At 42.1% G+C, this 17819-nt stretch overlaps 1 protein-coding gene and 1 pseudogene across 1 annotated transcript; one reads left to right on the plus strand and one right to left on the minus strand.

Annotated features, from left to right (window-relative positions):
• Positions 1-1961: 1961 nt before the first annotated feature.
• Positions 1962-2485, minus strand: LOC142443175 (protein C1orf43 homolog; annotated as a pseudogene).
• A 3854-nt stretch (positions 2486-6339) lies between these two features.
• On the plus strand, positions 6340-7307 carry LOC142443302 (MKI67 FHA domain-interacting nucleolar phosphoprotein-like). Its single transcript, XM_075544756.1, is given in 2 exon segments — positions 6340-6836; positions 6839-7307. Coding segments are annotated over 2 exon segments (807 nt in total). The 5' UTR covers positions 6340-6364; the 3' UTR covers positions 7174-7307.
• The last annotated feature ends 10512 nt before the right edge of the window (positions 7308-17819 follow it).

Here is a 17819-nt window from a genome sequence, read left to right on the forward strand (position 1 = left end):
ATCAGTATTATACAGGCTTCTACAATTCCACTAGGAAATACAGAAAAGGATAAAACACATCAGAAGCACCTGAGCCTTGATCATTTTCTTTGGTCCTTATAACACTGCCAGCAACTGGGATGCTCTATGTTTGTCTTATGTGGATCAGCTCTAACGATGCTCACAAATTTCAATCTCTCATGGGGACATCCCAGATATAATAATGCCCAAACCAGGCACTTCTTCCTCTTTATTCTGTGCTGCTATTGACACCCAATTTGCAGGCTGATGAGAGAATAAAATGTGAGTAATACAGAGCCTGTAGGTCCAGATGCTGTTACTGTTCTGTCCCTCTTCTTAATACAAAGTCCCCAATCCTGTTAACAGTGCCCTTACTGAGTGATGGAAAACATGCTTATACCATGCCCAATAAATCAAAAACTCTTAATTTTCAGACATGTGAGTAAAAGATGACTTTATAAGAAAGAGATTGGACAATCAAATATACATGCCAAAAGAAGGGAGGGGGGGAAGCTGGATCCCTACCTGACAGCATATAGAACTATCAATTCCTTATTGCGTGACTCTCAAGGTGAATGAAAAATCAGTGAACTCCGAAGATGATTATGTTAATTAAAGCATCTGGAAACATTTTAAATGGCCTATATAAGAAGCTATTATAAACTGAAAGTGAATTTCTAGAGGAACTATACATTGTATAGTATTGTATAATCACTTTAGAAACACATTAAAACTCACCATCATGTAGAGTTAGATGTATAAGAACCCAATAGGTCACAATAAAACTGCTGCACAGAGTTTCTGAGAGTCTAAAGCCATGACAAGCAGGTAGTGGGTTGGTACCTCTGACCATGAGGTTAGCAGTCCAACTCTTAATACATGTCAAAACCAGGGCTCCAAAATAAACACTTATGTATCATATTAGATTGAAACTTTATTCAGAGGGAAATGAAGTAAGAAGTATGCATCCCCCCACCCCAGTGAGTGCAATTTTCAATTCCAAGGTAAACAATGCTTTTACTGTAGCATTATTTGTAGTACCTAATGTAGTTTGCTAGTTGGCCTATACAAGCATACAGTCTTTCTAGCTATGGCCCCTTAACTCCTTTCAAATATTTACGTGGGTTTGTCGCCCGCCAATGTGAATGAAGCAAAGGAGCCCTGGTGGCATAGTGGTTACTGTTGGGCTACTAACCCCAAAGTCAGCAGTTGGAAACTCGAAAGAAAGATGGTGCTTTCTTCTCCCAAGAGTAACACGGCTCTCTAATCTGCTAAAAAGATACAGACTGAAACTCACAGGGCAGTTCTACCCTATAAGCTCTCTATGAGTCAGTGTTAACTCGATAGCACTGAGTTTGGGTTTTTGGTTTAAGAGGATTGGGCAGCTTGCCCAACAATAGATTGGTACCCTTGTAGCTACACAAATAAGATGTCTGAAAACCGAACATGGGAATTAGTCACACTGGGCATCACATTCGGTTTTATTGAGCCATTTCAGAAACAGAAACTGGGATCTCACTACCATCAAAGAAGAAGAGCCTGGATCCAAGATTCTTTTTTGGGGGGGTTGGGGGGAAACAGTTTTAATTGTTGTTCAGAAATATCCCCCAAGGTCTTCCAGGCATGATCTCTGCACACATCGGGAGTGTCGGGCAAGGGTGCAGGCCCACCAGCCAGCTAACCTGAGGATTGCCTGGCAAGCACACTCCAGTCCTGGCTCATCTCCAGCGAGTCTGTCAGGTCCATCAGAGTACTCCCCAGGGTATTATAGCTGTCCTTAAAGCTCTTCAATTCGAGGAAATGCTTGGCAGGTTTACTCTTCTGACTGGAAGGTAGGTGGGGAGACTTCAGGAGATTGGGTAAGGTCTCTGGCTGCTGACTGGTGGGGTCACTGAGAGCTCACACTTCCTGCTTGGACCACAGTGGCCAGCTCAGTCAGGGCCTCCTGATAGTGCAGGGACTCACTCTGGACAAAAGACCCCTGTCCCACAGCTGACTGCCACATAGTCATGCAGCAGGGTATCAATGGGGGCCTTGCGCATATCCTTGAAAGGAGTAGTCTTGTTACAAAGATCAAGCAGGTAGGAATGGAAATTTCTGCCCTTTAGGGAATGGGGATGCTTACCTTCCCTGTGAAATGGGATGTCAGAGGCAGGAATGGCGTCCAGAGTTATCTCTTGGACAGACAGTTGCAGCACCTTTTATTTCCCTGGGTTTCCAGCTGTGGTAGCCTGGCATCATCATCTGCAAGGAGCCAGGGTTCCTACTTGCAATCTGGAACTCTGAATAGTTGAATATCAATCTCTTCTTTCAGATCCTTGGGGGCATTGTGTCCCACAGGGACATGAGGGCCCCTCCGAGATTTCATTGCAAAATGCATGATTTGCCTTTTCACAAAAATAAATAGCAGTACAAACAGCAGGTTCCCGTAGGCCATCGCCAGCACGATATTCACCCCGGACAGCCAGTCACTACTGGACGCCATGGCCTTCCCACCCTACACAGAGCTGTTCTGGTTTACCCCATTGCCTTTACTCCTCAGCCCGAGTTCGTCTGTGTTTCTTGGAGCTCCCCGGCCATTTCCTTATGGGGAAAGACTAAGTGAGAAAACATGGCGGCTTGCAGGGATGGGGGGACACAATTCTTTTATTGAAACTCTTCAATCCAAAAGACAGAGAGCTATGATACAAGAGAGAAAGCGATGGGAAGGAACAGCAACAGAGACATGGTGGTAGCAAAACAAAGAGACTGAGAGAGAACAATGAGATTAGAGGTCACACAACAAAAGAGCTCAGTGCCTTTGGGCAGGAAGTTAGTAGGTGAAGTAGTGTACATCTGAGTACCTCTCATGGTACTAGACTGCCCAACCCACACAGAGCTGAGTGCATTTGGTCTGAGGCTAAGGGGCGGAGCGACCATTTATCTGCAGTGCTAAAAGAACTTTGTAATATTTGCTCATTCAGGACAGAGACCAGGAGGCTGCAGAGTCTGACCTTACCTGCAGGTATGTCTGTCAAGATTCTGTCTGAAAGGAGAACTGTACCTTGAGTCAAGTATGACTCTAAATTGTGTGCTAGGGTAGAAAAAGTAAACCCTATGTCAAATATAATTTAAGGAGATCATTTATTATACTTAAAAGATAACAAAAGGCACGTGCACGCATGTGCACACACACGCACACACAACATATATTTAAGGGAGGCCAATAGCATGAAGTCAAAATAACAACTGATAACAACAACAAGGATTCAGTCGGGACCCTGAATAAACAGGACATAGAACAAAAGACATTGTACGGATCATGATTGGCGGCAGATTAATAAATCACATGTACAGATGGGACTACAGCAACAGGAATGGGACCATGATTAGGACATGCACATTATTAAAGGGACTTACAAGATAGGTCCAGGGCTTTTACACAAAGCAAGTCAAGGCAAGACTCATGAAAATGGCCTCCGGTTTGTCCTCAGGAAGCTGATCTCCATCAAGGATACACCTAGGTAGGCAAGTGGAGAGGGTCTGGCTGGAAAGGAATGCAGGCAATCTACTTCAAAGGCATTTCCCCCAGGGGAAGATGACCTAGCTGCTTGGTTAATGATCAGATAGAATTTAATGGAGGCTTAATCAAATTAGGGACACAGCAAATAGACATTGAGTTGTCACTGTCATCAGCAACCCAAACCTAAAACCCAACTCGCTGCCATCGAGTGGATTCTAATTATAGCAGCCCTTGAGGAGAAGATGAACTGCTATTTGCTCACCCTGTTTGGAGTCCAGTGAATGGATTTGGTTCACAAACCAGTCAGAAGTTGAAATCCTCTCTGGTGATACTTCAATGTGCAAGACAGTAGTAACAGATTTCTAGCTCCCTAGATTGGCTCATATTTCTCTGTGGCAAATCATTGATCTGAAACAGAAGAGGAGTCAATGTTGAGAAAGACATGGCAGATTCTTAGCCTGTACTCCGCGTACTAAGTAGTGACCACCCCCACACCCTGGGATCAAACCATGTTCCAATCTGAGGGTGTTTGCATTAAACAGAGTCCACTCTATCTTTACAGAGCAATTTTACTAATTTCTCAAATATTCTTTTAAACTTTGGATCCACATTCTATATATACAATATTTATTTTCAGAATTAAATGGAAGTATTAAAAACCTCAAAATTCTCAAGCTCCATTGAAGCTAAATATCTTCATTTCACCAGCAATCTAACGGAAGAAATTAGTATTTTATGAAGAACACTCTTTACTAACCTGTACTGCACCTCAGACCACAGCCCTTGATGTATTTGGCTAAAGTGATCCAGGTGAATCGTGCTCACATATGCCACTCAAATCCATGCTGAGCTTTTCATCAAGTTTAACCCGCCCCAATCCCCTTGCATCCTGTGTATTCTTTACAATATCTACTGTGTGTGAAGAAATGTCTACCATTGGGTAACCCATTTATGCACAATAGTGAGGTAAGTAGAGAAACTTGCTGTAGAAGTGGCCTACAAGAAACAGAGGGACACCAATAGGACAACCCAGAGGTACCTTGGCCAACACAGAGATATCCTAAACAAGAAAATAAGCCAGGGGAAACCTTATTTGCTACTCTTTTAAGCTCTTGTGATTATGGTTGTCCAATTTTAAAGCCTTTTAGAAAGACTGCAGCCTACAGTCAAGGAATGGCAAAGGGTAGGTAGATGGTTGCCAAGATCCAAGGTAAAGGCAGAAGCTTAAAAGAATAAGACGGATCCAGAAAAGAGATGACTGGTCAACTATTTTGTCATCTTTGCCTAGATGCTGGATTCCAAGCTCTAGGTAATGCTGACAGATGTCAAACAAAACAAACTGTAGGAGAGGGCATATTGGCTTGGATTTTGGCTGTCCCATCTATAGTCTTATTCTCCAAGGAAGAAGGGGGAAAGCTAGTGCATAGGCTTCAGCTTGTGAAACATGCTCTAAGCGAAACTAGTTTGGCAGGAAAACAAAATGAATGTACTGAGAAGAGGCTACGGTGTGATAAAATAGGGAGGCAGTAGCCTGAGTGGCTAGTTGGACATCACTGGTACTGCCCTTTTGCAGCCCACAGGGTGTTTCTGAAGGAGAGATGTGTGAGGTTGCAGTTATAGGATAAAGGGTACAGACTAGTGCTCCTCTGAAATGAATCAGCAAGTCAAGCGACTAGAGAAAAGCACAGTTGTTTTAGGCTCTCTCATGTATATCAGTCATCAAGCATACCTTGAATATAAGGCTCTCCATTCCACCAGGTCTTAAGGACAGGCTTCAACTCAGGGTTCTTAAATTGGTTGGCTGCAGAGTAAGGTTGGCTTCCATGCCCCTCCTTTAGCAACATTCTTAATCTAAACTTGACTAAATTTTAATTCCTTTCAGAAATACTGATAGCTTATGCAAAAGACACACAAAAAAACCTGAATGGTGATAGTAACCGTCAAGAGATCAAAAGATACAAGAGGACTTATGTTGAGGACTAGGTTCACCTCACCCAAATCATGGTATTGTCAATAGCCTCGTATGTATTGGAAGTTGAACACTGTATAAGAAAGATCGAAGAAGAATCGATTTGTCTGAATTATAATGCTGGCAAAGAATACTGAAATAACATTGGTCTCCAAAGCACAAACAAGTCTGTCTTAGAAGAAGGAAGCTCAGAGAGCTAGTTAAAGGTAAAGATAGCGAAAGTTCATATTACATACTCTAGACAATGTTGTCAGAAGGGAGCAGTCTCTGGAGAAGGATAGTGTATGTGGTAAAGTAGAAGGGCAGGGAAAAATAGGAATCCCCAAATAAATGGACTGACATCATGATGGCAACAATGGGTTCATCCTAAATTGTGAGTATGGCAGCAGAGAGGGCAGTGTTTCCTTCTGTTGTCTACTGGGTCCCTATGATGTGGAATCAACTCAATGACATCTAACACAACAACCTCAGAATCCACTAATCAGTACCCAAGACATGCACAAAATACCAGTGTGTTATGTTTACAAAAGTTATTTCCTAAAAGAAGAAAAGAGAAAAAAATGATTAGGGCAAAGACTGTACAGATGTGCTTTATACAATTGATGTATGTATATGTATGAACTGTGAAAAGAATTGTATCAGCCCCAATAAATTGTTAAAATAAAAAAAAAAGTTATTTCCATGGTAACGGATGCCAAACCTTTCATGCAACATTTGCTGGAACATACGCTCTCTTATTAAAAAGAAGGAAATGTAAAAAAAAAGAAAAGAAACAAAAAGAAAATGATTAGGGCAAAGAATGTACAGATGTGCTTTATACAATTGATGTATGTATGGATTGTGATAAGAGTTGTATGAGTCGGTGGAGCGTTACAACTAGGGCCGACTGGGACATGGCGGCTTTTGATGGCCCCGCTAAGCCTCTGCTGTCGCTGAACCCGCAGGAACAGGCCAAGTTCCAGAAGCAGGTGGTGCAGGTCCGCCGGCGCGCGGCCCAGCAAGAGAAACTCACACCTGGAGTTGTGTATGTGGGTCACATACCGCGAGGCCTTTTTGAACCCCAGCTCAAGGCTTATTTCTCCCAGTTTGGTGCTGTTTCAAGACTCAAGTTGTCCAGAAGTAAAAAGACTGGAAATAGCAAAGGCTATGCCTTTGTGGAGTTTGAGTCAGATGATGTTGCCAAGATAGTTGCTGAGACAATGAACAACTACCTTTTTGGTGAAAGACTCTTGAAGTGTGATTTTATGCCACCTGAAAAAGTCCATGAAGAGCTTTTCAAAGACTGGGATATTCCATTTTCAAAGCCATCCCATCCAGCAGTAAAACGGTACAATAAGAAACGAACACTTCCGGAAAAGCTACGCATGGAGAGCGATTTAAGAACAAAGAAAAATTGCTCAGGAAGAAGTTAGCTAAAAAAGGGATAGTTTATAGTTTTCCTCTATTGGTTTTACCGAAAAAGAAAAACCAAAATGTTTCAAACAGTGATCTTCAGAATTCTATGAATAGCCAGGACTCCACGCCAGTTTGTACACCATCATATTTGGAAAGGCGAAAGTCTGAAGTGGCTGAATTGAATGACGACGAAGATCATGAAATCATTCTCAAACAGCCTGCAGTTGATGTCAAGGAAGAAATTCAAGAGACGCAACCCCCACCTGCAAAGTCAGGGAGAAAGAGAAAACGGAAAAGCAAACAGTGACTCTGAATGCATTCTGTAGCTTTTGAAAAACGGGCAGTTTTGGTATTAGGTCTGGGTGCAATAAGATGCAGACATTGGCACAATTTTTTAAGGACAAGGACTGTCCAAGTAAACAGCAGGTAACTGTTCACCTCCCTTTGCTGAAATACAGGGCTCTGGCCATGGCTTGCTCATGCTGCCTCTTCAGCCCGCTGATTTTGTGGGCTTCATATTTCAGAGTTCTCTGTAACTTATATTCAAACAGTGACCAGCAAATAAACTTCCTACCGTCATTAAAAAAAAAAAAAAGAGTTGTATGAGTCCCTAATAAAATGTTAAAAAAATTATTAAGGGCTCATGAGGGAAGGGGAGTGGGGAGGGAGGGGAAAAACAAAAAGAGGACCTGATGCAGAGGGCTTAAGTCGAAAGCAAATGCTTTGAGAGGGATTAGGGCAAAGAATGTACAGATGTGCTTTATACAATTGATGTATGTATATGTATGGATTGTGATAAGAGTTGTATGAGCCCCTAATAAAATGTTTAAAAAAAAAAGAAGGAATGGGTTTCCTGTGTGTGAGTGTATAACAAAGCCATGACAAAATCACTGAGAAATTCCTGCGCCTTTTTGATTTACACAATTCTCCTGGAGGTGAACTGAGGGAAATTCTCTAAGATCCACCCAGCATGTCTTATGACAGAGTATTTCCCAAACTTGGGCTCCAGTGTGAGGGCAGTATAAAGTCACTCAGGTGTGAGTGCCTATTTTTCTATCAAGAGTAGTGTAAATCATTTATCCCTCTACACTGAGGAGTCAGCTACAAGTCCAGAAGATCCAGCCAGAGCAAGTTATCTATGAAAGTTGCATGGGATTCAGGATACTCAAAAGGTCACTGAATCAAAATTAAATTCCATGAGAAATTTCAAGGCTAACTGTAAGATAGATTAAAGTTGAAAATTCTGGTAGCTAGATATCAGAGTATTCAAACAATATGAATAAACACTTTATGTTTTGTTACTTAAGTTCAAGTTATTGGGTACAAACATAACAATGGTTGTGAGAGTACATTACTAACATTTTATTTAAACGTTTTATTAGGGGCTCATACAACTCTTATCACAATCTATACATACATTATTTGTGTAGAGCACATCTGTACATTCATTGCCCGCATCATTTTCAAAGCATTTGCTCTCCACTTAAGCCCTTTGCATCAGGTCCTTTTTCCCCCTCCCTCCCCACTCCCCCCTCCCTCATGAGCCCTTGATAATTTATAAATGATTATTTTGTCATATCTTGTCCTGTCAGACATCTCCCCTTTTCTGTTGTCCATCTGCCAGGGAGGAGGTCACATGTAGATCCTTGTAATTGGTTCCCTCTTTCTAACCCACTCTCCCTCTACCCTCCCAGTATCGCCACTCACACCCCTGGTCCTGAACGTATCATCCACCCTGGATTCCCTGTGCCTCCAGCTCCTATCTGCACCAGTGTACATTCTCTGCTCTATCCAGACTTGCAAGGTAGAATTCAGATCATGATAGTGGGGGTGGGGGGGGAAGCATTTAGGAACGAGAGGAAAGCTCTATTCTTCATGGATACTACATCGCACCCTGAGTGACTCATCTCTTCCCCTAGGCTCCTCTGCAAGGGGATATCCACTCTGCACTTCCCCCCTTCATTCACTATGGTAAGATTTTTTGTTCTGATGATGCTTTAAACCTGATCTTTCGACACCTCGTGATCGCACAGCCTGGTGTGCTTCTTCCATGTGGGCTTTGTCGCTCCTGAGCTAGATAGCCACTTGTTTATCGTCAAGCCTTTAAGACTCCAGATGCTACCTCTTTTGATAGCCGGCACCTAAGCTTTCTTTACCACATTTGCTTGTTCACCCGCTTTGTCTGCAGTGGTTGTGTCAGGAGGGTGAGCATAATAGAATGTCAATTTAATAGAAGCATTCTTACATTGAGGGAGTACTTGAGTAGAGGCCCAATGTCCTTCCGCCACTTTAATCCTAAACCTATAAATATAGGCACATAGATCTATTTCCCCACCCTCATATATATTTGCATATGTACATGTCTTTGTCTTGACCTCTATAAATACCCTTTGCCTCCCAGCTCTTTCCTCTATTTCCCTTGACTTTCCTCCCATCCCACTATCATGGTCAGTACCTACCTGGGTTTCAGCAATACCTCTTTGCTACATTACGCTTGATCATGCCCTACCAGGCCTGCCACAACCACCTTACTACCAAATTGGATCACTCGTTCCCTTGTCCCTGGGTTTGTTAATTCCACTTCCTTACCCCCCACCTCCCCCTATCCCATTTTCCCCAGAACTGTCAGTCCCGTTGTTTTTCCTCCAGCTTGTTCATCCAACCTATCTCATTTAGACAGACCTGTGGAGATAATAACATGCAAAAACAAGACACAGCAAAACCAAGCAACAATATACAACAACACAAAAACAACAAACCACTGAAAAAGAACAAAATAAAATACAACAAGAAAGAACAGCTTGTAGTTAGTTCAAGGATCTTTTGTTGGTACTAACATTTTCGATGAGAAAAGTAATAACCTGATACCAAGGTAGGATGATACTTCAAGAAAACTGTAGACCAATATTGGAAATGGATCTACATGAAAAAGTTCTAAAATGATTGGGAACTGAGTCAGACAACACTTTAAAATAAATATATACCATGATTAATTGAAAGCTGTCCTAGTGTTGATTTAACATAAAATAAGCACTGTAATATACCAATTAATGTAAAGAAATATTTTTACATTACAAAAAAATGGATAATTATCAATTATTTAAATAGACACAAAACATACTAAACAAAGTCAAACACTTTTAATGGTCAGGAAAAGAAACCTTTACAAATCTAACATAAAATAAATATAGTTCGGGTGAACAAGTAAATGTGGTGAAGAAAGCTGATGGTGCCCGGCTATCAAAAGAGATAGTGACTGGGGTCTTAAAGGCTTGAAGATAAACAAGCGGCCATCTAGCTCAGAAGCAACAAAGTCCACATGGAAGAACACACCAGCCTGTGTGATCGAGTGGTCCCAAAGGGATCAGTTACCAGGCATCAAAGAACAAAAAATCATATCATTGACTGCACACCTCCATGATAGGATCCCTGAAGACAAATGGGTGCATAAGCAAATGTGGTGAAGAAAGCTGATGGTGCCCGGCTATCAAAAGAGATAGTGTCTGGGGTCTTAAAGGCTTGAAGGTGAACAAGCGGCCATCTAGCTCAGAAGCAAATAAGCCCACATGGAAGAAGCACACCGGCCAGTGCGATCACGAGGTGCCCAAGGGACCAGGTATAAGGCATCATGCAAAAAAAAAAGATATAAGTGTGTGTATGTATGTGTATATGTATATATGTATGTGTATGTATATATATATATATATATATATATATATATCATATTAAATGAAGGGGGAAGTGCAGAGTGGAGACCCAAGGCCAAAGTGTCGGCCAATGGAGATCCCCTCATAGAGGGGTTTAGGAGAGGAGATGGGTTAATTAGGGTGTGAGGTAGTATCGATGAAGAACACAGCTTTCCCCCAGATCCTGGATGCTTCCTCCTCCCAACTACCATGATCCGAATTCTACCTTGCAGGGCTGGATAAGACAGAGGCTGTACACTGGTGCATATGAGGGTTGGAGGTACAGGGAATCCAGGGTGGATGATACCTTCAGGACCAAGGGTGTGAGGGACGATGCTGGGAGAGTGGAGGGTGAGTGGGTTGGAAAGGGGGAACTGATTACAAGGATCCACATGTGACCTCTTCCCTGGGAGAGGGACAGCAGAGAAGGGGGGAAGGGAGACTCCGGATAGGGCAAGATATGACAAAATAACGATGTATAAATTACCAAGGGCATATGAGGGAGGGGGGAAGGGGGAGGGAGGGGGGGAAAAAAAAGAGGACCTGATGCAAAGGGCTTAAGTGGAGAGCAAATGCCTTGAGAATGATTGGGGCAGGGAATGTATGGATGTGCTTTATACAATTGATGTATGTATATGTATGGATTGTGTTAAGAGTTGTATGAGTCCCTAATAAAATGTAAAAGAAGAAAAGAGAAAAAAATGATTAGGGCAAAGACTGTACAGATGTGCTTTATACAATTGATGTATGTATATGTATGAACTGTGAAAAGAATTGTATGAGCCCCAATAAATTGTTAAAATAAAAATAAATTTAAAAAATAATAAATATATTTCAATATGTTAATATACTAATAAACATTCTTTTTTTAAAAAGGTCAAAATGTCAGACTTAGAGGAAAGAGAAAAAACATCACCCTACCTCAGAAAAACTACAAAAATATCCACTTTCACCACTGATGTTAAAAATTGACTGTACAGTAAGATTACAACAATCAGAATAAGATTTATGATTTTTAGGGATGCGGCTGCCAAAGATTAATAAAAATTTCTCTAATCATAAATTAATGATTGTATGCATGAAATATTCAAAATATGCCATAAATAGGTAACAAATATAAAAACGCTGTAGGCTACATTTCAATGCGCAAAAATAACTTTTGGTACTTAATTCACAAATCATTAACTGCTAAACAACAGCTGTCAAACTATTAACCCTTATACCTTAACATGCTAAGCATCCGTACAATACACTGATAATCTCCTCAAACACTGAAACTCTAACTACCTGAAAAGCCCCTCACCATCCAGAATGGCTATCAACACCCTGAGCATTCCCTGATAGTGACCATCAATTTATTTTAAAAAATTAGCCTAATTCATTTATCCCAATTTTTAAACTCAGGAAAACAACTTAGACTATATTCTATAACCTTAATCCTAAATTTATAACCCGAAGTCTCAAATTGAGAAACCAACTTCCAAAACTGTACTATTCAAACCATAACTATACATCTTTATATCGTAATACATGAACCCTAAGTAACTCAAAACGTAAGAGTTTAGGCAGAACACATTGTAAACATAAAGTCCTTTCATCTGTTCACTAACATCTAACTCCTGACACTTAGGTTCCATTTCTGTCCATTGGCTCTTATTCTTGATCCAGGAACATTAATCCCAGGACCTAGTTTCCCATCATAAGTACAGACTCTGACTCTAGCACTCTGCAACCCTAAACTGAACCCAAATCTAACCCATCAAGAAACTCACATTGTCCCACATGGAAGCAGCACACCAACATGTGTGATCATGAAGGGCCGAGGAGACCAGGTTTCAAGCACCAAAGGCGGATGAAAAAAAAAATCATATCGTGAATGAGGGGAGGGCATGATGGTGAGCCAATGCAATGCCCATCTATGGATAACTGGACATCCCTTGCAGAGGGGTAGTAGGGAGAAGATGAGTCACTCAGGTTTCAGTGTAGCAATAATAAAGCTCCCAACCTTCCTCTATTTTTTAAATGCTTCCTTCCCCCAACTAGCATGATCCCAATTCTACCTTACAAACCTGGTTAGACCAGAGGATGCACAGCGGTACAGATGGTATCTGGAAACACAGGGAATCTAGGACAGATGAACCCCTCAGGACCAACGGTGAGAGCGGCGATACCGGGAGGGAAGGGATATACATATAATCTCCGCTCTGGGGGATAGGCAACAGAAAAGCGGGGGAAGGGAGACGCCAGGCAGTGTAAGATAAGATAAAATAATAATTTAAATTATTAAGGGTGCATGAAGAAGGGGGGAGGGAGGGGGAGGGAAAGGAGCACAATGAGGAGCTGATTCCAGGAACCCAAGCGGAAGGCAAATTTTGAGAATGATGAAGGCAACGAATGTATAGTGTGCTTTACACAATTGATGTATGTATGGATTGTGATAAGTGTTGTATGAGCCCCAATAAAATGATTTTAAAAAAAAGAAACTCACATTGCTAATTACGTATGCGGTGCTGTCGTCTCTGTGTCTTTACTTAAATGTAAGGAACTAAGGTAGGTAGACAGACAAAACCAGGAACCACAGACACATTTTCAGTAAACTATTCAATCATGAATAGTTTCTGATTAGCAGCATCTGATTCATGGTAGTTGACAAAATAAAGTGGTTCATAAATGTTCATGTGATAAACAACATCATGTCCATATCACAGGTCTCCTGTGGATCTTCCTTTTACTGTGTCCTAGCTTCAAGGAGACTTCTCTGCTATTAGACATATGCAGGGATGTGTTAACCAATAAGCAAGGTGCCTGCGGGTTCAGTTGTTCTGATTTACTAATTTGTAAATTCCAATTTCATCTGGTTTCTTCCTCAAAGATGTAGTGAAACACATGTTAAATAAGGCATATTAATTACTGGTTATTCTGTCATCGACCCTTTCCCTCCCCTCATTTCCAAGGGACACTCAGGTCACGAGAGATGCAGGAGGCAGAAAATTAAAGGTACATACATTGGAACCATTGTATCATTTTTTTCAAAACTAACATTGGCCTTTTACTCAGACCTAGGGTCAGAGAATGATTTTCTGTACCCCTCAACCAGTGTGCGCTGAGAACTCTAAAATATTTTGATATGACTTCCCGACATGATCGCTGAAGACAGAAGTGTGCATAAGTAAATGTGGTAAAGAAAGCTGATGGTGCCCAGCTATCAAAAAGATATAGCATCTGGAGTCTTAAAGGCTTGAAGGCAAACAAGCAGCTATCTAGCTCGGAAGCAACAAAGCCCACAGAGAAGAAGAAGCACACAAGCCTAAGTGAATACGAGTTGTTGAAGGGACCAGGTAGCAGACACCAAAGAACAAAAACCATCATTGTGTGATCACCTTCCCCACATAAACGCTGAAAACGAATGTGTGCATAAGAAAGTCTGGTGAAAAAGGCTGATGGTGCAATGGCTATTGAGAGATATAGCGACTGGGGACTTAAAGGCTTGAAAGTAAAAAAGCAGCCATCGAGGACCTGATGCAGAGGGCTTAAGTGGAAAGCAAGTGCTTTGAGAGGGATTAGGACAAAGAATGTACGGATGTGCTTTATACAATTGATGTATGTATATATATGGATTGTGATAAGAGTTGTATGAGCCCCTAATAAAATGTTGAAAAATTAAAATTAAAATAAAAAAAGCAGCCATCTAGCCCAGAAACAGCAAAGCCCACATGGAAGCAGCACACCAACATATGTGATTATGAAGGGCCAGGGGGACTAGGTTTCAAACAAAAAAGGCGGGGGAAATCATATCGTGAATGAGGGGAGTGTGTGATGGGGACTCAATGTCCATCTGTAGATAACTAGACATCCCTTGCAGAGGGGTAGTGGGGAGGAGATGAGTCACTCAGGGTCAAGTGTAGAAACAATGAAATTCAAAACCTTCCTCTAGTTCTTGAATGCTTCCTCCCCTCTAATTACCATGATCCCAAATTTACCTTGCAAACCCAGTTAGACCAGAGGATGCACAGCTGTGCAGTAGGGATCTGGAAACACAGGAAATCTAGGACAGATGAACCCCTCAGGACCAGCGGTGGTAGTGGCGACATTGGGAGGGAAGGGGGTATAGAAAGGGGGAACTGATCTCAGGGATCTACATGTAACCTCCTCTCTGGGGAATGAGCAACAGTAAAGTGGGTGAGGGGAGATGCCGGACAGTATAATATAGGATAGAATAATAATTTATAAGTTATTAAGGGTTCATTAGGGAGAGGGGAGCGGGGAGGGAGGTGAGGGCGAAAAAGGGAAAATGAGCTGATTCCAGGAATCCAAATGGAAGGCGAATTTTGAGAATGATGAGGGCAACAAATGTATAACGGTGCTTTACTCAATTGATATATGCATGGATTGTAGTAAGAGTTGTATGAGCCCCAATAAAATGATTTATAAAAAAATTATAAAAAAGAAAAAAAATATTTTGGTGTGAGCCAACAAATTAACCTCAGAATACACACTTTAAGTGGAGCTGTATCTTTACCACAAACTGGAAACATGTCAATCCTATGGACACCCTGTGTGTCCAGTGCCAGGAACTCCCTGTCAGAGCACACTGGGGTTCTCTGCTCATGAAGAAGTAAGTCCTCTAAGAGTTACTCATGAGAACAACAGTAGGATTGAAGAGTGCAGTGTTAAAGAGAATTGAGCCAATAATAGGATCAATCTATGGGTGGCGCTTATTTGGGGAGAGATCCCCAAGTGGGACCCTTCACACACTAAGTGGAAAGTTGCAGCATCACCAGAGATTAGGAAACAAGTCTCAGGGGCTGTCTTAGAGATGAAAGTCTTAGCACCCCAGTTAGTGAAGATCTGTGGATGGGAGTGACTGCATAAAGTCTAATTGAAGGGTCTCCCTGTAGATTAAGCCTCCATTGAATTCTTTCTGATTATTAACCAAGGATATAGTTTGAATTTGCCCAGAGGCAGAGGAACTTGGAAAGTGGACAACTTTTCCACCATTCTCCAGCCAATCCAAGGTGTCCTATATTCCTTAAATGTACCCCTAACTCTCTACATCTGATGGCCCTGGACCAGTCTTTTAAAGTGGTTTATCTGACAGTGTATATGCCCCAATTATGGTCCTGTCCCTGCTTCTGTAGTCCCACTTATAACAATGATGTATTGATGGTCCACCAATCATGAACTTGTGAGTTTCCTTTGTTCCAATATTATCCAATTAGATTCTCGACTTGAATATTTCCTTGACCTACACTAATCATCTCCTTTGTATTCTCTTTGTATCTATTATGACTTAATAAATGTTCTCCTTAAATTATATTTGAGATTGGAGTCCCTTTTGCAGTTTAAAACAGAGCACAAGCTAGTTTCTGATGGGTAGATATGAGTGAGGAGGCACACACAGATGTTTGAGAGTACAAAGGAGACCCCATTTTAAATATAGTTTAAAGGGAACATTTGTTAAATCTTAAGAAATACAGACAGCACAAAGACACAAACATGTCATCTGGATGAGGGAAGTCACCAACAGGAGGTAGAAATGGCTTTCCAGGTTCACAATTGAGATGTGAGCTAAAGGGGGTGTGGGGGGCGGGGCAAAGGAAACTGACACAAAAGCATGATTGGTGGCCAATCAATACATCACAATGACATAGACTTCTTTGATATTGGTCCAGGGCCTTCTGACCCTGCAGTCAGGGCAAGACTGATAGGAAGTGGCTCCTATCTAGGAGACCCCCTGTACTGTCTCCAGTTTGATGATCTCCATCAAGGACACACAGGCCTGTAAGCTTACAAGAAACACCGCCCCTCCCTGGCAGCCTGGATTCCAAAGCCCTCTGCCTGAGAGCCATGTTACCTACAACCTTGCTTCCTAGATAGAAAGCACTCAATGGAAGCTTACTCTGTGTGGGCTCTGCAATCTATGTGAGGACTAAATCTATGCGGGGATCTAGGGCTGTCACTGCTACTGTGCCCTTTTGCAAAGCAAGGTGCTGAGAAGTTAAGCTCTAATGCAGACCTCGGCCATAGGGGAGTGGCCTGATGACTGCAAGGCTGGCCTCTCCTTTCAGTAAAGGCCACTCTGGGGTCCCCTGCTCTCCTGCCCGATAATTGACAAGGAGGGAACGGCCCCCAGGCAAGAACCCACCCTCAATCGCGCCTTTCTTGCGTGAGGGGTGAGGGTGAATGAGGGTCTCTGGGCAGGAAAAGGGGACCGGCATATTCCCAAGACTGAAGGCAGAAAGGCTTGTAACCAGCTCAGAAAGGATTTAACTGGAAATATCCCAGCGGGTCGTGGCGACCTGGAAAGCGGGCAGACAGGATGCAGGAACTGTAATATCCGTGGGGATTGGGGCACAGCCGGCGATGCCAGGCCTGTAGGGGACTCCGAGCCTAAGTTCAGCATAGAAACATAGGGACTCACCCTCGTGGGACGATCAGGCTGCAACTCCTCAGTCAGAGGAAGTGAGTTCCGCAGGAAATTGCTTCACCTGGGTAGGGGTGGAGTCTTTCCCAAGGGGCGGGGTCTGGAGGTAATGAAAGACTCCTGTAGGGAGGGGCCTGGAAGTGAAGCTCAGGGCCTGGAGTGGCAAGGGATCCGTTCTTAGTAGTTTCTTCTTAGTCTGGAAGTTCTGCTAAAAGTTCTTCACTCTGGGTGACCCTGCTTACATTTGAAACACCTTTGCATTTGAATCACAACAACACACAAGCCTGGAGAGAAAGAAAAACTGACAGAAAAGTTGTGAGTGGAGGGCATGCTTCCGAACTTCTTAGACTTTTGTTAATTAGCAATTCAGGAAGAAAGTACATCATATTAAAAACAAACAAAAATTGAATGGGCTGTCTTTCCTTTAAGAACAGTTGTAAGTAGACAGAAGTAAAAATGGGCACACACCTGATAAAAATGGGCCTTGTCTTAGTGACAATTGAACACATCATTGAGTGGTTAAAAATTAGCAATTCAGAGAGAAAGAACACCTTATTAAATTAGCTGAGGAGGTTTCTGATCTATTTCATTGTTTCACCTGTAATCACATGGACTGTCTTTTTTTTTCTTCATCTGAATTCATCTAATGTCCCATTCAATACCTTATGTACATTGGTTTGTCCTTGTTAGTCAATGACCCACAAGATTTTTACCTCCCCAAACTCTACTGTGGCCAGGATTGTTTATCATTGCTATTGAAACAGTCAGTGAAAAAGCAGAATTTTGCGATCACGAGGTGCCAAAGGGACCAGGTATAAGGCATCATGCAAAAAAAATTGTATA

The sequence above is a fragment of the Tenrec ecaudatus genome, chromosome 3 (genome assembly GCF_050624435.1).
Source record: "Tenrec ecaudatus isolate mTenEca1 chromosome 3, mTenEca1.hap1, whole genome shotgun sequence".
Lineage (NCBI taxonomy): Eukaryota > Metazoa > Chordata > Mammalia > Afrosoricida > Tenrecidae > Tenrec > Tenrec ecaudatus.